The sequence below is a fragment of the Leucoraja erinacea genome, chromosome 29 (genome assembly GCF_028641065.1).
Source record: "Leucoraja erinacea ecotype New England chromosome 29, Leri_hhj_1, whole genome shotgun sequence".
Taxonomy (NCBI): Eukaryota; Metazoa; Chordata; class Chondrichthyes; order Rajiformes; family Rajidae; genus Leucoraja; species Leucoraja erinaceus.
In genome coordinates, this window is record NC_073405.1 from 17464607 (window position 1) to 17478563 (window position 13957).

The following is a 13957-nucleotide window of genomic DNA, read 5'->3' on the forward strand; positions in this document are numbered from 1 at the left end:
GAAATCGCAGTGAATTGAAAAGTATTAAATGTACCCCCACAGTACAAGAGGGTGGAATTATTAATCATTAGGCATTTAGCCTGACATCAATACTCAGGAAAATTTTGGAAGCTAATATTGAGCAATTAGAAACTTGGAAAACAAAATTCACAATCTGTTGTCAGATTTAACGGTATTATGAATGGAAACTTCAATTTTCTATGGGCAATAGGCTTACTAATGGATATGAAATCTGGAGCAGTGATTATGTTAACATGGAGAGGATTGGCAAGTAAAACGTTTGCTCCCAGTTGTGCAAACATCTACAAGTATCTCAGTGTATCCAAAACATCTGGTGTGGTCCAAGACATAATAATTCACCCTACCCTCTGTGAAATTAACTCAGCAGTCTTCCAGTGAGTCTTGAAGGGTCCCGAACCAAAATGTTGTCTGCCCATTTCCCTCCATAGATGTTGCCTAACCCGATATATCCAAGTTTTCCCCCCTCATGAAGTTTCAGTATCCAGTTGCTCATCCTGCCATCAGGCAAGGAGAGGTAGCATCAAAAGCCCGGTCTCTAAACAGCTTCACCACAGGCTACTGCTAAACAGTCCTTACTCTGACGGATTTGAATACTGGCACTGGCCACTCACATCAGCATATCAAGGTTTCATTGAATTTTAGTGTTTTTTTTAGAACTATGTTCCATCAGAGCAAAGAGGATGCATTGTGACTCATGTGGGTAATAGGAAGAACATGATGATCATTGCAACTACTATCTCGAGTGACATCACGTTCTGGCTCTCGTACCTTAGTGTTCTCCCTCCTGCCTTGTATTCTGTATGAGGACTTATTTAGCCTCACTTATTATGAGGCTAAATAAGTCCTCATACAGAATAGTTGAGAAGAACTACAAACTGCATTATCCTGCAGCATTCACTCAATTTACCAGGTTTGAGAAAATGGTTATGAATTATGATGCAATCTATAGGGTCATGTTCTGATATTTAATATCATGACTGACCTGAATGCAACCTCAACTCTACATTGTTCATACCCCAGGTAACCTTTCGCCCCCTTTATTTATTAAGAACCTACCCCTGCCATAAGAATATCCATTGTTTCCACTGGTCCTTGAGGTAGACACCCAATCCTCAGAAAAAAAATCACTTATTTTTAAACAGTGAATCCTAGTTTTAGATTATCCCAGGAAACTACCCCATAAAGACATCATCTGGGGCACCCCACCCAATCTGTGTGTAAGCCGAACCAGCCAATTCTGCCATACTCACCCGTTAACACAGAACTGTAGAAATACACGGCAAAGCCAGACATGTCTAACAAGAGATATCAGGCAGACCTGGAGTCACATCCACTGTCTATATTTATTTTAGAGATACAGCATGGAAACAGTCCCTTCAGCCCACGCCAACCTGTTCACAATAGTTCTATGTTGTCCACATTCACACCCGACACACCAGAAGCTTTGTGAGAAACCCGCACGTCTTTGTGATGTGGGAAGAAACCCACATGGTCACAGGGGGAACATGCAACTCTACACAGATTGAACAGCCTATCAGCTACACAACTGTGCTGTCCCCATGCATTAAAAGTTTGTAGAGAAGTTTCCTTATTTTCAGATTGAGGTTAGATACTATTAGTCAAAAAAAATAATGGGGAAGGCAAGGTAACTTTCCAAATGATAGCTTTATTTGTTACATTGGTACACCAACAGTTTATGCAGTGCTGGAAGACGCCATTGCAGCACGTCTGGGCTTTGGGGTAGTGCCTTCACGGAATCCATTTCTGCAAGCAAGAGGAAGAAAGTGGTTAGGACAGTGCAACACTTGGTGGCCAGGACTTAATTTGAATGTCAAAGGAGACCTCAGCTTCTCGTGCAAGTGTTGTAAAAACCTTAGTATTCTAAAAATTCCTCCACAAAAATAATTACCCAATGCCCTGCTCCTTTCTCTCCAAACTACAACACAACGTATACTCATCCACTAGGATCACAGATTAACAATTTAAAAACTTTCAATCCATCTCACTAAAATTCCCACGATTACCCGTTTCATTGATGCACCAGCCCTGTTATTCCCCCTTCCAAGTGCCCCGTTAAATGAGTACTAGCAGGCCAATTAACCGTGAAACTTACGATGCAACATTGAGGTTTGCAGGGGAATCTGTAACATTGGCATCTGCTAAGCTATTGATTTCAAATGCTGCCTGAGAATGGCGAAGATGAAATGCCTTTGCTACATATTATGCTCGATTTGTGTCTTGACCAGATGTCGATATTTTGATTAATATTGGACAATTTCCCATGCCATTTCTAAAACTTAGATCATGCAAGGTAAGTTGACAGAGGCAAATTAATACAGATCACAAAAATGTAACACAAGCCCATTTAAAAACTTATCTCTAGTTACACCGTACTGTTATTTGGTTCCTCTACCGCAATTTCGCACTGTGGGAGATTAATTCTGAATACCATAGATTGCTATTAATTTCCCTCAATATAATTTTAGATTTATTTAAACATAAATAATATCATCGTCTACTTCAGTGATGTTCTATGTAGGAAGGAACTGTAGATGCTGGTTTACACCAAAAATAGACAAAATGCTGGAGTAACTCATCGGGACAGGCAGCATCTCTGCAGAAGGAATGGTGACGTTTCGGGTCGAGACCCTTCTTCAGACTGAGATTCAGTTGGTGATGTTCTATGTGGACAGCAGAATACTTGGGTGGGTCACAGGAAGTTCTGGAATTGGCTGCCATCTCTGCTCGTTTAAATAAGCTGTAGACCAAGAACTTACTTGGTCACAGCAATTCGGTTAATGGAAAATTTCCCCTTACAGTATTCACAAAACATCACTCAAAAGTATGACACGGAATAAAATTTGCACTCACGGAATTTGTGGAAAAAGCATAACTTTTTCAAATTGCATTTCTCGATGTAATGACATGGCTTTGTAGTATGGAAAACTACAATATGGAGCTTTCCGAAGTACACACACTCCCATAACACTGGGCTTGCCTGTATTGGGTCACATGGCTGAACAGATATTCTGAAAGCCAGTCATCTACATGACAGCCAGAGGGAACACAAATAGTGTAGATAAATATACAGTGGCCCCACCATTAATCCCCGTGGAATATCATTAATCACTTTGCAATTGCTTAAGTTTAGGATCAGTTTTCTGGTCATAACTAACTTCCTATTCTTTGCAATTTGTTCCAAATTCACAATCTGACTTAAACCTCAAACCTATGCTGAACACAGTATTAATCTATCAAATTCGAGTTCTATTTCGTAAGTAGAAGTGAAATCCATTCTGGCAAGGAGTTTTACCCATTCTATGTTTGACGGCACAAAAAAATTATGTCTTCCAATAAATTGTTGTAAATTATTTCATGTATTACTGTCTAACTTTATTGCTTATACATCAATCGGGAACCCACCTGAATACATGCCAGGCATTAAATCTGTCCCTCTTGCCTAAAACATGAAAGTTTGCAAGCAGTGACTACAGGGCCACCAGACTTATGAGTCTGAAGGGTCTCGACCCAAAACGTCACCCATTCCTTCTCTCCAGAGAAGCTGCCTGTCCCGCTGAGTTTCTCCAGCTTGTTGTGTCTACCAGACTTATGAACATCCCTACACCAGGCATGATATTCACCACCAGTATAGGAAGTATTGGCTATGAGGGGGGCTCCAGGACCCCCCTGTACAGGGGGGAGTGCGGAACTGGACGGTTGGGCCCCAGGCGGGGAGTCTTGCGGTGGGACTTTTTACTTCCAGGGGGGGGGGGGGGGGGGGGGGGGGGGGACTCACAGAGACTCACAGCCAGCAGCAACTCTAGCCACCAGCCCCGTTCCAACTCCAGAGGAACCCGGGTTGCGGATGAGGGGGCGCAGCTCGGGCTGTGGGCGAACTGCCACTTGTGGCCGGAGACTTCAGGACCACCAGAAGCCGCTCCCCGATGGGCCGCTACGGCAACAAGTGGCAGTTCGCCCACAGCCCGAGCTGCGCCCCCCTCATCGGGACACCGACCCCCAGGCCCACTGCAAGCATGGAGATCCCAGATCAGCAACTCCATACCCAGCCCCGCTCCAACTCCAGAGGAACACGCAGGGGCAGAAGCTGATGGTGTGCAAGGTACGTCTTGTTCTTGGGGTGGCGCAGCTCGGACTGTGGGCGAACTGCCACTTGTCGCCGTAGCGGCCCATCGGGGAGCGGATTCCTCTGGAGTTGGAGGGGGAGGGGGGTATTGTGCTGTTTGATCGCCCCCTGCTATCCCAGGGACAGGGAGCCAGAGCGGCTTTTGAGAATGGTGGGCAATCGCTTCCAAAGTTCTGCCCACACAGTCAGTACACCTCTCCTACACTTGTCTCCCGCACTAAGATCATCTCGCAGAGAATGATCCCAGCCTAACCCTCCTTATTCTCTCCTATTCTGCAAGAAAAAACTACAACGAAGACTCAAACTCGCGATCGAGTAACTGCCGGGATCGAGGCACAAACTCGCGACCTTGTGGATATGAACCGAGCACTCTACCACTGAGCCAGCCGTTAAAATCTACGCTAAAAATCTTCCATTCCGAAAGCCGAAAAATTCCGAATTACGAAAAGTGTCTGGTCCCAAGGCTTTCGGATATAAGGTTGTGCACCTGTACCGCATCCTGCGCAAAGCCCCCGGCACTGCTGCACACCTTCTGTGACTGAGCTTCAGTCGGGATCGGGGTTGTCAATAGGCCAGGGACGAGTGAGTACGAGTATGAGCCACCGCCTTCAGGACAGAGCCAAGGCAATGGACCGTAGGTGCACCATGTTCGTGAGCGTCCGTAAATAAGGGCCAGTGCTCCGGGTGGTGTCTTCAAAGGGGCCGAATCTATGTGAACACGTGATTTGATGCCTGCCATCCGGGGTGGGATGGGGGCAGGATCCATGTGAACTCATGGTAGATGTGGCCCGCCATGCCACCCGGCCCCTATGCAGAACAAGGTTGCTGACCCCTGCATTAAAGTCACGTCCAATGTTCACACACATATTAGTTCCCACAAACGACAGAACCAATCTTCCCCCTCTCTTCACTTTTAGCAATTGTTCTTTCTTATTGATCCTATGCGCTTTTGATGCTACTTATTGCAATATTGTAGAGGTTTGGTTATCATATCAAGTAACTTTAGCGTATTTTCCAACATTCAGACAAAATCATCTGCTAAAACAGAATCTACTTGCTACCTGGGAAGTTGAGATAAAATAGGAATCCTTAATTACATTTCAATTTTTTACCTACACTCTCATCTGAAACATCTGACATCAATTCCTCCTGTACCATCAATAGTTTGATTTTATTGTCAGTCACAAAGCAGAAAACAAGGGCCTCCAGTACACCGAGTCCATGCTTGACCATCAGCCTCATATTTACATGAATCTTACACCAACTCACATTCTTATTCACCCCAAATTCCTATCAACTTCTTCAGATTCTACCACACGCCTACACATTGTCAATGTACAGTCGCCAAGAAACCTACCAACCCACTCATCTTTTATGTGGGAAGAAATTGGGAGCACCTGGAAGACCAATGCAGTCACAGGGAGTGTGTGAAAACTCCATATAGGCACCACAGTGGTCAAGATTGAACCCGGGTTATTGGAGCTGTGAGGCAGCTGCTTTCAGAGAAGAGCTCCACACCATACAATAAAAATTAAAACGTTTGACTACTTTACAAAGTATCAATTGTTTTGTCTGAAGGACAGAAGAAAAGGTAGATTGAATTCAATACAATATATGAGGAAATATATTTAAGAAATGGAAATGTGTAAAATAATGAACAGCATACAGCAGGATCTTAGATTTTACATCAAAAGATCACTAAAGGTGCCAATTAGGGAAGATGAAGAATCCACATGGGATTCTTACTAAAACTTTCATGGGATTCCCATCAGTTCAAACAGAGGCCGTCAAAATGGCAACTGTTTTTCTTTCCAGTTGCTGCCCGACTTGCTGAGATTTTCTTGTTTTTGTTCTGCATGTGATATCTGTCTTTGCTGACCAAGTGGATGTGTAATTACATGAAGTATCAGTCCGGCCACTGACAAGAGTATAATGCACCATGCTGATTACAAATCCATACAATGCACATGCCAAGAAAGGAGAGGAGCACAGGAGATTCACAAGGATGTTGCCATGTCAGACTTATAGTTATGGGACAATTCTGAATAGGTTGGATTTGTTTTCTTTGGAAGAAGGCCATGGGAAGATTTATTCCGTACTACTGAAGTGGGATAAGTCAAGACAAACAGGAAGGCCCATTCCTCCAGCCACAGAGTTCTATAACCAGAGGAGATATATTGAACATTTATCATAAAAAGATTTGGAAGAGAGAATCAGAAAATGTTTTCTCCAAGTGGTCATAGCCCGGAACGGAAAGAACAGCAAAACCAGAAACTTGCAACAACTTTAAGAATTGTGACCTCATTATAACATTCGTGTCGGAGAAAAACCTACATTAAGTGAAATAAACATTTAAACGTATGTTGCATTTTCAAACTAAATAGCATAGTGCACGCTGATTTCACTGTCCCTAATTGTGCCATTTGCCATAATCTACAGGACTATGAGCCACTAGCTAGTATGTGTGAATAGTCTAAATTGACCCCTCACCCCCAAAAAATGGACACAAGAGGCTGAATGGTGGTCTCAGGAAATTTAGGACAACACTCACTACATCTAATAGAAAGATGCAATTGACAATGTCAATAAAGGCAGTTTCCACTATATCCCGAGAGACTGGAATTTTAAATGGAAAGGCTAAAAAAATGTGACAACATTAAGTCGGGCTTTAAAGACAGAAAAAGCACGATGATGTAAACAATAACCACTGATAATTTCTCAAATCCAATCTACATTCACAACATTTCACTCAACAATTTGGTGCATGCTACCTCATCATTGTAGATTCATATTTTGTCCACTACCTCAAGTAAAAACATAAGCCACTGATGTTTTCTCCCATTTGGAAAATTTAATCTTGCACTGTTAAGTAAATGCTAATGATACCATGACATAACCCACGTTACACTATCAACACAACCAATTTTCCTTCATCTTACCTGAACCTCCGAAACACCACCTTCAGGTGCCTCATGCGACCTGTGCCTGTTGTGTTTCTCCTTTTGGCTTTTGCACTCCAGTTATCTACAAATATAAAGACGGGAATATAACTTAATGTCTCTTAAGCAATAAATGTCCAAACAAAATGCTGAATAAAAAGCAGTGCAACAGACTTGATTGACTATGCTGACTTTTACCATCTTTGAGCTCACTTCACTCAATACTTAGTAATCAAAAGATCAATAGGTGGCAGAGACAAGGAACTGCAGATGCCGGTTTACAAAAAAAGGGCAGTGCTGGAGTAACTCAGCGTGTCCGGCAGCATCCCTGGAGGAAAAAAAAGTTGTTTCTAGGGAAGTTACACAAAAATGTAGTATTCAATGTTCATAGTGGTGAATTGTAAGCTTCCTAAGCAGAATACGAGGTGCTGTTCCTCCAGTTTGCATGTGGCATCTCAGTCTAGCAATGATGTAGGCCGAGGACAGAAAGGTTAGTATAGGAAAGGGAATTGAAATGGTTAGTAACCAAGCGATCCAGCAGGCTTTGGCGGACAGAGCAGCAAAAGATTCGGGGAAACAGATGCCGAGTTTACGCCTGATCTCGCCGACGATAAAACAGCCAAATCGAGAAGTAGGTGAGGTTATAGAAGGTGCACAGAAATCTGTCTCACCCAGAAGGACTGCTGGCTTGTGGATGGATGAAGGAGGAGGTATAGGGTCAGGTGTTACTGCTACTGTTGTTGCAGCTTCTTCCCAACTCACTGTAGGGCCTGAAGAAGGGCCCCGACCTGAAACATCACCTATCCATGTTGCCATGAAATTCTGCCTGTCCCGCCAAGTTACTCCCGCACTTTGCGCCTTTTGTAAACTAGCATCTGTAGTTCCTTGTATCTCATGGACTTAATGGTAAGTTATTTGGCGAAAATTACCAGCATGGATTTGATAAGTCAAATGAAATTACCTCTCAACGCTACATGTATATAAGCAATAATATTAAACATTGTACCATTCAGAATGTCTCATGTGAGTTATAAACAATCATTCTCACCTTTTCTGCAGTCACAAATTATTATCAGTATTCAAATGTGTTAACTGACAAAGCTTCATCTAAAACATCAATCATCAGAATCAAAACCTTGCCAATATATCGGCAAACAAGTTGACCTCAGAGGACACAGAAGAGAAGCTAATCCTGGCCACAGGGATACTTACACTTTCTCTTTCTCTTGGCAGGGTAGGCACATTTACCACAGGTGGATTTCTGCAGGTGAAATGCTTTAGCTCCACACCGCCGGCAAAGAGTGTGTGTCTTGTTCCGCCTCTTACCAAATGACGATGTTCCCTTCGTCTAAAATAGAATTATAATAATGACAATGAAAAAAGCATGTAGACATTAGGTTTTAAAATTAGCACTTGAGTCACCCAATGTAAGAGATGGTTCTTTGGTTAACATACCTGTGCTCCAAGATTAACAGATTTGGTTGGGTATAAAAAAAAAGCACTTTTCTCAGTTCAAGCCAGTTTTCCAACAATATTTCCAAGCTGTTCCCAACTAACCACAAAAGGTGTTTTCATTTAGCTGTCATTTACTAGCTACCTAATGTGACCAAAATGCGGAATCTTCAACCGGAATTCGCAGGAAAGCAGAAGGCTCCTGCTTTAATGCCATATTCAGTACTTGCTATGCAGAGAACTCTAAAACTGCTTTAAATAGACTGATTTTCTGGCTCACAAGACCTACTCACCCTGTGTCATACCAAATGTAACTTCATCTTTTTAAAATTGTGCTGAGTTAACTAACCTTTGCGGTATCAACTAATGCAGTACTATTAGATACAACTATCACATTGATCAGTCTTGGAAGGGACAGAATGTGGATCGGTCATCCAACTCAACCCTATATTTTCCACTTTGGTAGCCTGTGGCAAATGAGATGTCTCCAGGACCCCATTTATACATGATGTGTATCAAGATAGGGCAGCTAGTATAGGTGCACCCTCACAGCACCAGAGACCTAGGTTCGATCCTGACCTTGGGTATTGTCTGTGTGGAGTTTGCAGGTTCTCCCCGCGACCGTGTGGGTTTTACTGGGTATCTCGCCTCTGAAATAATATATTTAAATATTTAATCAAATCATCTTTTTTGGTGCTAACTTAACAATACCATTTATATTCCAAGTCATTATTGATCCTCCTAACCAAACCATCCCCAGAATAGTTTGTCATAATCCTTTATACTATAACCAGTTCAAAGAATAAGAAAACATTGGAATTATTACAAAGATCCAGCATCACTGCAGAAACTGAGCTAATGCCTCAGAATCAATATTGACAGATTAAATATCGTTTCTTTCTCCACTGACCAAGGTGCTATACATATACAGCATTTTCTAATTTTATTTCTGAGCATTTGCAAACTTTCCTTTAATCAAAAATCTGTTGAAACTGAGAAACATAAATCTTTATCGTTCTCAAAAAATGCAAGTAGCATTAAGCTAAATTGTGGCTAGGAAGGCAGGAAGAATATGCAAGGATGGCGGTTTGGCCAACAATCCCTACATTTAAAGATTCTGCTGACAGTGTCCCGCATTATTCTCCCCGATACATCCATGGTGTCTATTCGTGCGAAAGCACCGCGGGGCATGGTGCAGTGGGTGTTAAGAGCTTAAGGTACAGGAGGCTTGGACCGAACCGAGCGCCAGCCACAGGTGTGGAGGAGAGGAGAGCAGAGCAGAGCCCGGGGCTCCGGGGCCTACATCTCACTCCCGGGTATCACTGGGATCCATCCGCCCCCACCCCACAATATCGGCGCTATAAATCAGCCCGAACGTGTGGAGAGCTGATGGAGACCAGCAGTTCGTGGCCGTGGACCGGCGGGGTGAGGATGGACGCAGATTGCCCGGCGCGCCGCCAACTCCGCGCCTCACTCACCATTTTCACAGCGCGCTCGAAAGACCGGAAATAAGCCTCCGACAACTACTTATACTCTGATATCGGAAGCGATTTGTTGCTGACCCTAGTCCCACCTTCAAATCCGTTGCTGAACAACTGATGGCAACTAATAGTTCCGACCTCAAGAAAACATACGCGGGCCTGCCTGCGAGTGGAAATATAACAGCAAGTTTGTAAACCTGCAGAACATTTTTTCTTAGTTGAAATACGGAACTGGAGAGAGCGAACTTCGAACTTCCCTCCCTCCCTCGCCTGCTTCCAAAACAAGGAGAGAGAGAGAGTCCATGTACTGCTTTGCCACCAAGGGGGACAATCCTGACATTGATCTCTTGACATAGAAACATAGAAAATAGGTGCAGGTGGAGGCCATTCGGCCCTTCGAGCCAGCACCGCCATTCACACAGAGAGTGGTGAATCTCTGGAACTCTCTGCCACAGAGGGTAGTTGAGGCCAGTTCATTGGCTATATTTAAGAGGGAGTTAGATGTGGCTAAGGGGATCAGGGGGTATGGAGAGAAGGCAGGTACGGGATACTGAGTTGGATGATCAGCCATGATCATATTGAATGGCGGTGCAGGCTCGAAGGGCCGAATGGCCTACTCCTGCACCTAATTTCTATGTTTCTATGTTCATTGTGATCATGGCTGATCGTCCCCGATTAATAACCCGTGACTGCCTTCTCCCCATATCCCTTGATTCCACTTAGCCCCTAGAGCTCTAACTAACTCTCTCTTAAATCCATCCAGTGATTTGGCCTCCACTGCCCTCTGTGACAGGGAATTCCACAAATTCACAACTCCGGGTGAAAACTTTTTTCTCAGTCTTAAATGACCTCCCCATTATTCTTAGACTGTGGCCCCTAGTTCTGGACTCGCCCAACATTGGGAACATTTTCCTGCATCCAGCTTGTCCAGTCCTTTTATAATTGTATATGTTTCTACAAGAATCCCCCTCATTCTTCTAAACGCCAGTGAATACAAGCCTAGTCTTTTCAATCTTTGCTCACATGACAGTCCTGCCATCCCAGGGATCAATCTCGTGAACCTACGCTGCACTGCCTCAATCACAAGGATGTCCTTCCTCAAATTTGGAGACCAAAACTGTACACAATACTCCAGATGTGGTCTTACCAGAGATACAACTGCAGAAGAACCAATTTACTCCTATACTGAAATCCTGTTGTTATGAAGACCAACATCCATTAGCTTTCTTCATTGCCTGCTGTACCTGCACGCCAACTTTCAGTAACTGGTGTACAATGACACCCAGGTCCCCCTTATCTAACCTAACCCCATTGAGATAATAATCTGCACCCTTGTTTTTTGCTGCCAAAGTGGATAACCTCACATTTATCTATATTATACTGCATCTGCCCACTCACTCAACCTGTCCAGGTCACCCTGCAACCTCCTAACATCCTCTTCACTGTCCACACTGCCACCCAGCTTTGTGTCATCTGCAAACCTGCTAGTGTTGCTCCTAATTCCTTCTTCCAAATAATTAATATACATGATAAACAATTGCGGCCCCAACACCAAGCCTTGCGGCACTCCACTTGCCACTGCCTGCCATTCTGAAAAGGACCTGTTCACTCCTACTCTTTGCTTCCTGTCTGCCAACCAATTTTCTATCCATGTCAACACCCTACCCCCAATACCATGTGCTCTAATTTTAGTCACCAGTCTCCCGTGCGGGACATTATCAAAAGCTTTCTGAAAGTCTAGATACACTACATGCATTGGCTCCCCTTCGTCCATTTTACTTGTCACATCCTCAAAAAAATCCAGAAGATTAGTCAAGCATGATTGCCCTTTCATAAATCCATGTTGACTTGGACTAATCCTTTTACTGCTATCCAAATGCCCCCATTATTACCTCTTTAATAATTGACTCCAGTATCATTCCCACCACCGAAGTCAGGCTAACTGGTCTGTAATTCCCCTGTTTTCTCTCTCGCTCCTTTCTTGAAAAGTGGGATAGCATTAGCTACCCTCCAATCCACAGGAACTGATCCTGAATCTATTGAACATTGGAAAATGATCACCAATGCGTCCACTATTTCTAGAGCCACCTCCCTGAGGACCCTGGGATGCAGACCATCCGGCCCAGGGGATTTATCATCCTTCAGTCCCATTAGCCTACCCAATACTATTTCTCGCCTAATGAAAATTTATTTCAGTTCCTCTACCCCCTTTGTCCTCCAGTACATCTGGGAGATTGTTTGTGTCTTCCTTAGTGAAGACAGATCCAAAGTACCTGTTCAACTCTTCTGCCATTTCCTTGTTACCCATAATAATTTCACCCATGTCTGCCTTCAAGGGACCCACATTTGACTTTGCTACTCTTTTCCCCTTAACATATCTAAAGAAGCTTTTACTGTCCTTCTTTATATTCCTGGCCAGCTTCCCCTCGTACTGGAGCTGTAAGGAAGAACCCCCTGCCAACTATGTCACGATACAACCCCAAAAACTAATCATTGTTTATTTGAAATTCTTAATTGAATTTAAATTGCAGAGATGCCACAGTGGTATTATTTACTCAGTTGTCTGGAATGTTCTCTGTACTCCCACTGATAATTTAACCAGTACATCTATAGCTGGTATGAATGAATTTCATGGCATGCAGAAAAGGCACGAAGGTTAGTAGTAAGATACAGTAAGAATGTATTGCAGCCTCCCACTGAAAATTGTAGTCCGTCAGGCTGACTTATATGGTCTTGTAGTCTGGTGGGCTGATTTCTACTGTGCTGAGGCCAGGCACTAGCTCTCGGACACCTCCTCATACTTAACCCTTGACAATGACCCTACAGACGAACACCAGGCCATCATCTGTCAAGCTATTTCTAATCTCACTGCCTCTGGCGATCTCCCTTCCACAGCCTCCAACCTTCTATCGTTCCCCAGGCCTGAAACTCAACCTCCATTTACCCTGTGGTGGATTGGAGAAATACGCATCCACACTCTTGAATCAGAATTTAATGTATTATCTATTTCTGCTCAAAATTTGAAGGCCAGTAATTTAACTCAAATATTGGTCTCTTCAAAATTTGCGGTTTATAATGCTATTAAAAAAAACTCAAAGGATTGTCAGAATGTATGAATAGAATTGTCCTTGCTGTGGGACATTAACATTTATCAAGGAATAATTATTTGGCCTTGACCTTTTTTTAATACATTTCTGCAGTTTTGCGTGATCTTTAATATTTATTTATAATAGGTTTGCCTGCAGTTTCAATAGAGAGCCACTGGGCAGCAGCACAGTATGTGCAACCCTGTGCTGGATTGAGGAGGAAGTTCTTCGAGGCACCTGCAATCATGAAACCAGGAAATTAATAAGTAACATTTTCAGCCTGCACAAATAAGCAACAGGATTAGTACAGCTCCAGAGTTAAGAATATCTGACAGAAGATACTCTTACCAACACGTCTTACAGCAAGTAAGGGCTCGTAAATGATGAACCCCACTTCCATAACATTAAATAGAGTAAGCAATTCTGATGTCATTTCACTCTTATCCCCAAGTTTTTGATGATAAAATCAGAGAACATGGATTTATTTTTGGCGCTGAAGGGCGTCATTCTTGCTTTTGCACAGGATGCATCCCAACTGCCCTTGTTCAGACAGCTTTTTTACCCACCAGCCAGGCCTCCATATTATCTGACCTTTGCCAGCATTCAGATTCAGATTCAGATTCAGATTCAGATTCAATTTAATTGTCATTGTCAGTGTACAGTACAGAGACAACGAAATGCATGTGCAGTACAGAGACAACGAAATGCAAATTCTCCTACTGCCAGCTTGATGCAGTCTGAAAATGTAGTTGCTGCAGCCCATTCTTACATTGTTGCCAATACAGTTACCCGCCCACTCATTAAAGCATTGAACCACTTCTGGCTCTCATGTAG

At 43.3% G+C, this 13957-nt stretch overlaps 1 protein-coding gene across 1 annotated transcript; it reads right to left on the reverse strand.

Annotated features, from left to right (window-relative positions):
* Positions 1-1667: 1667 nt before the first annotated feature.
* Positions 1668-10188, reverse strand: LOC129711268 (60S ribosomal protein L37). Its single transcript, XM_055658789.1, has 4 exons — positions 10035-10188; positions 8317-8452; positions 7105-7189; positions 1668-1785 (listed from the first exon to the last, which is right to left on the reverse strand). Exons 1-4 carry the CDS (start codon positions 10035-10037, stop codon positions 1716-1718), a joined length of 294 nt encoding a protein of 97 aa, XP_055514764.1. The 5' UTR covers positions 10038-10188; the 3' UTR covers positions 1668-1715.
* Positions 10189-13957: the final 3769 nt, after the last annotated feature.

Excerpts from the sequence above, each read along its gene's own strand:
- LOC129711268 (XM_055658789.1), bottom strand. Across the intron at positions 7,190-8,316 it reads TGCCAAGAGAAAGAGAAAGT|ATAACTGGAGTGCAAAAGCC; the intron begins GTAAGTATCCCT and ends TTATATTTGTAG. Across the intron at positions 1,786-7,104 it reads GTGGTGTTTCGGAGGTTCAG|AAATGGATTCCGTGAAGGCA; the intron begins GTAAGATGAAGG and ends TCTTGCTTGCAG.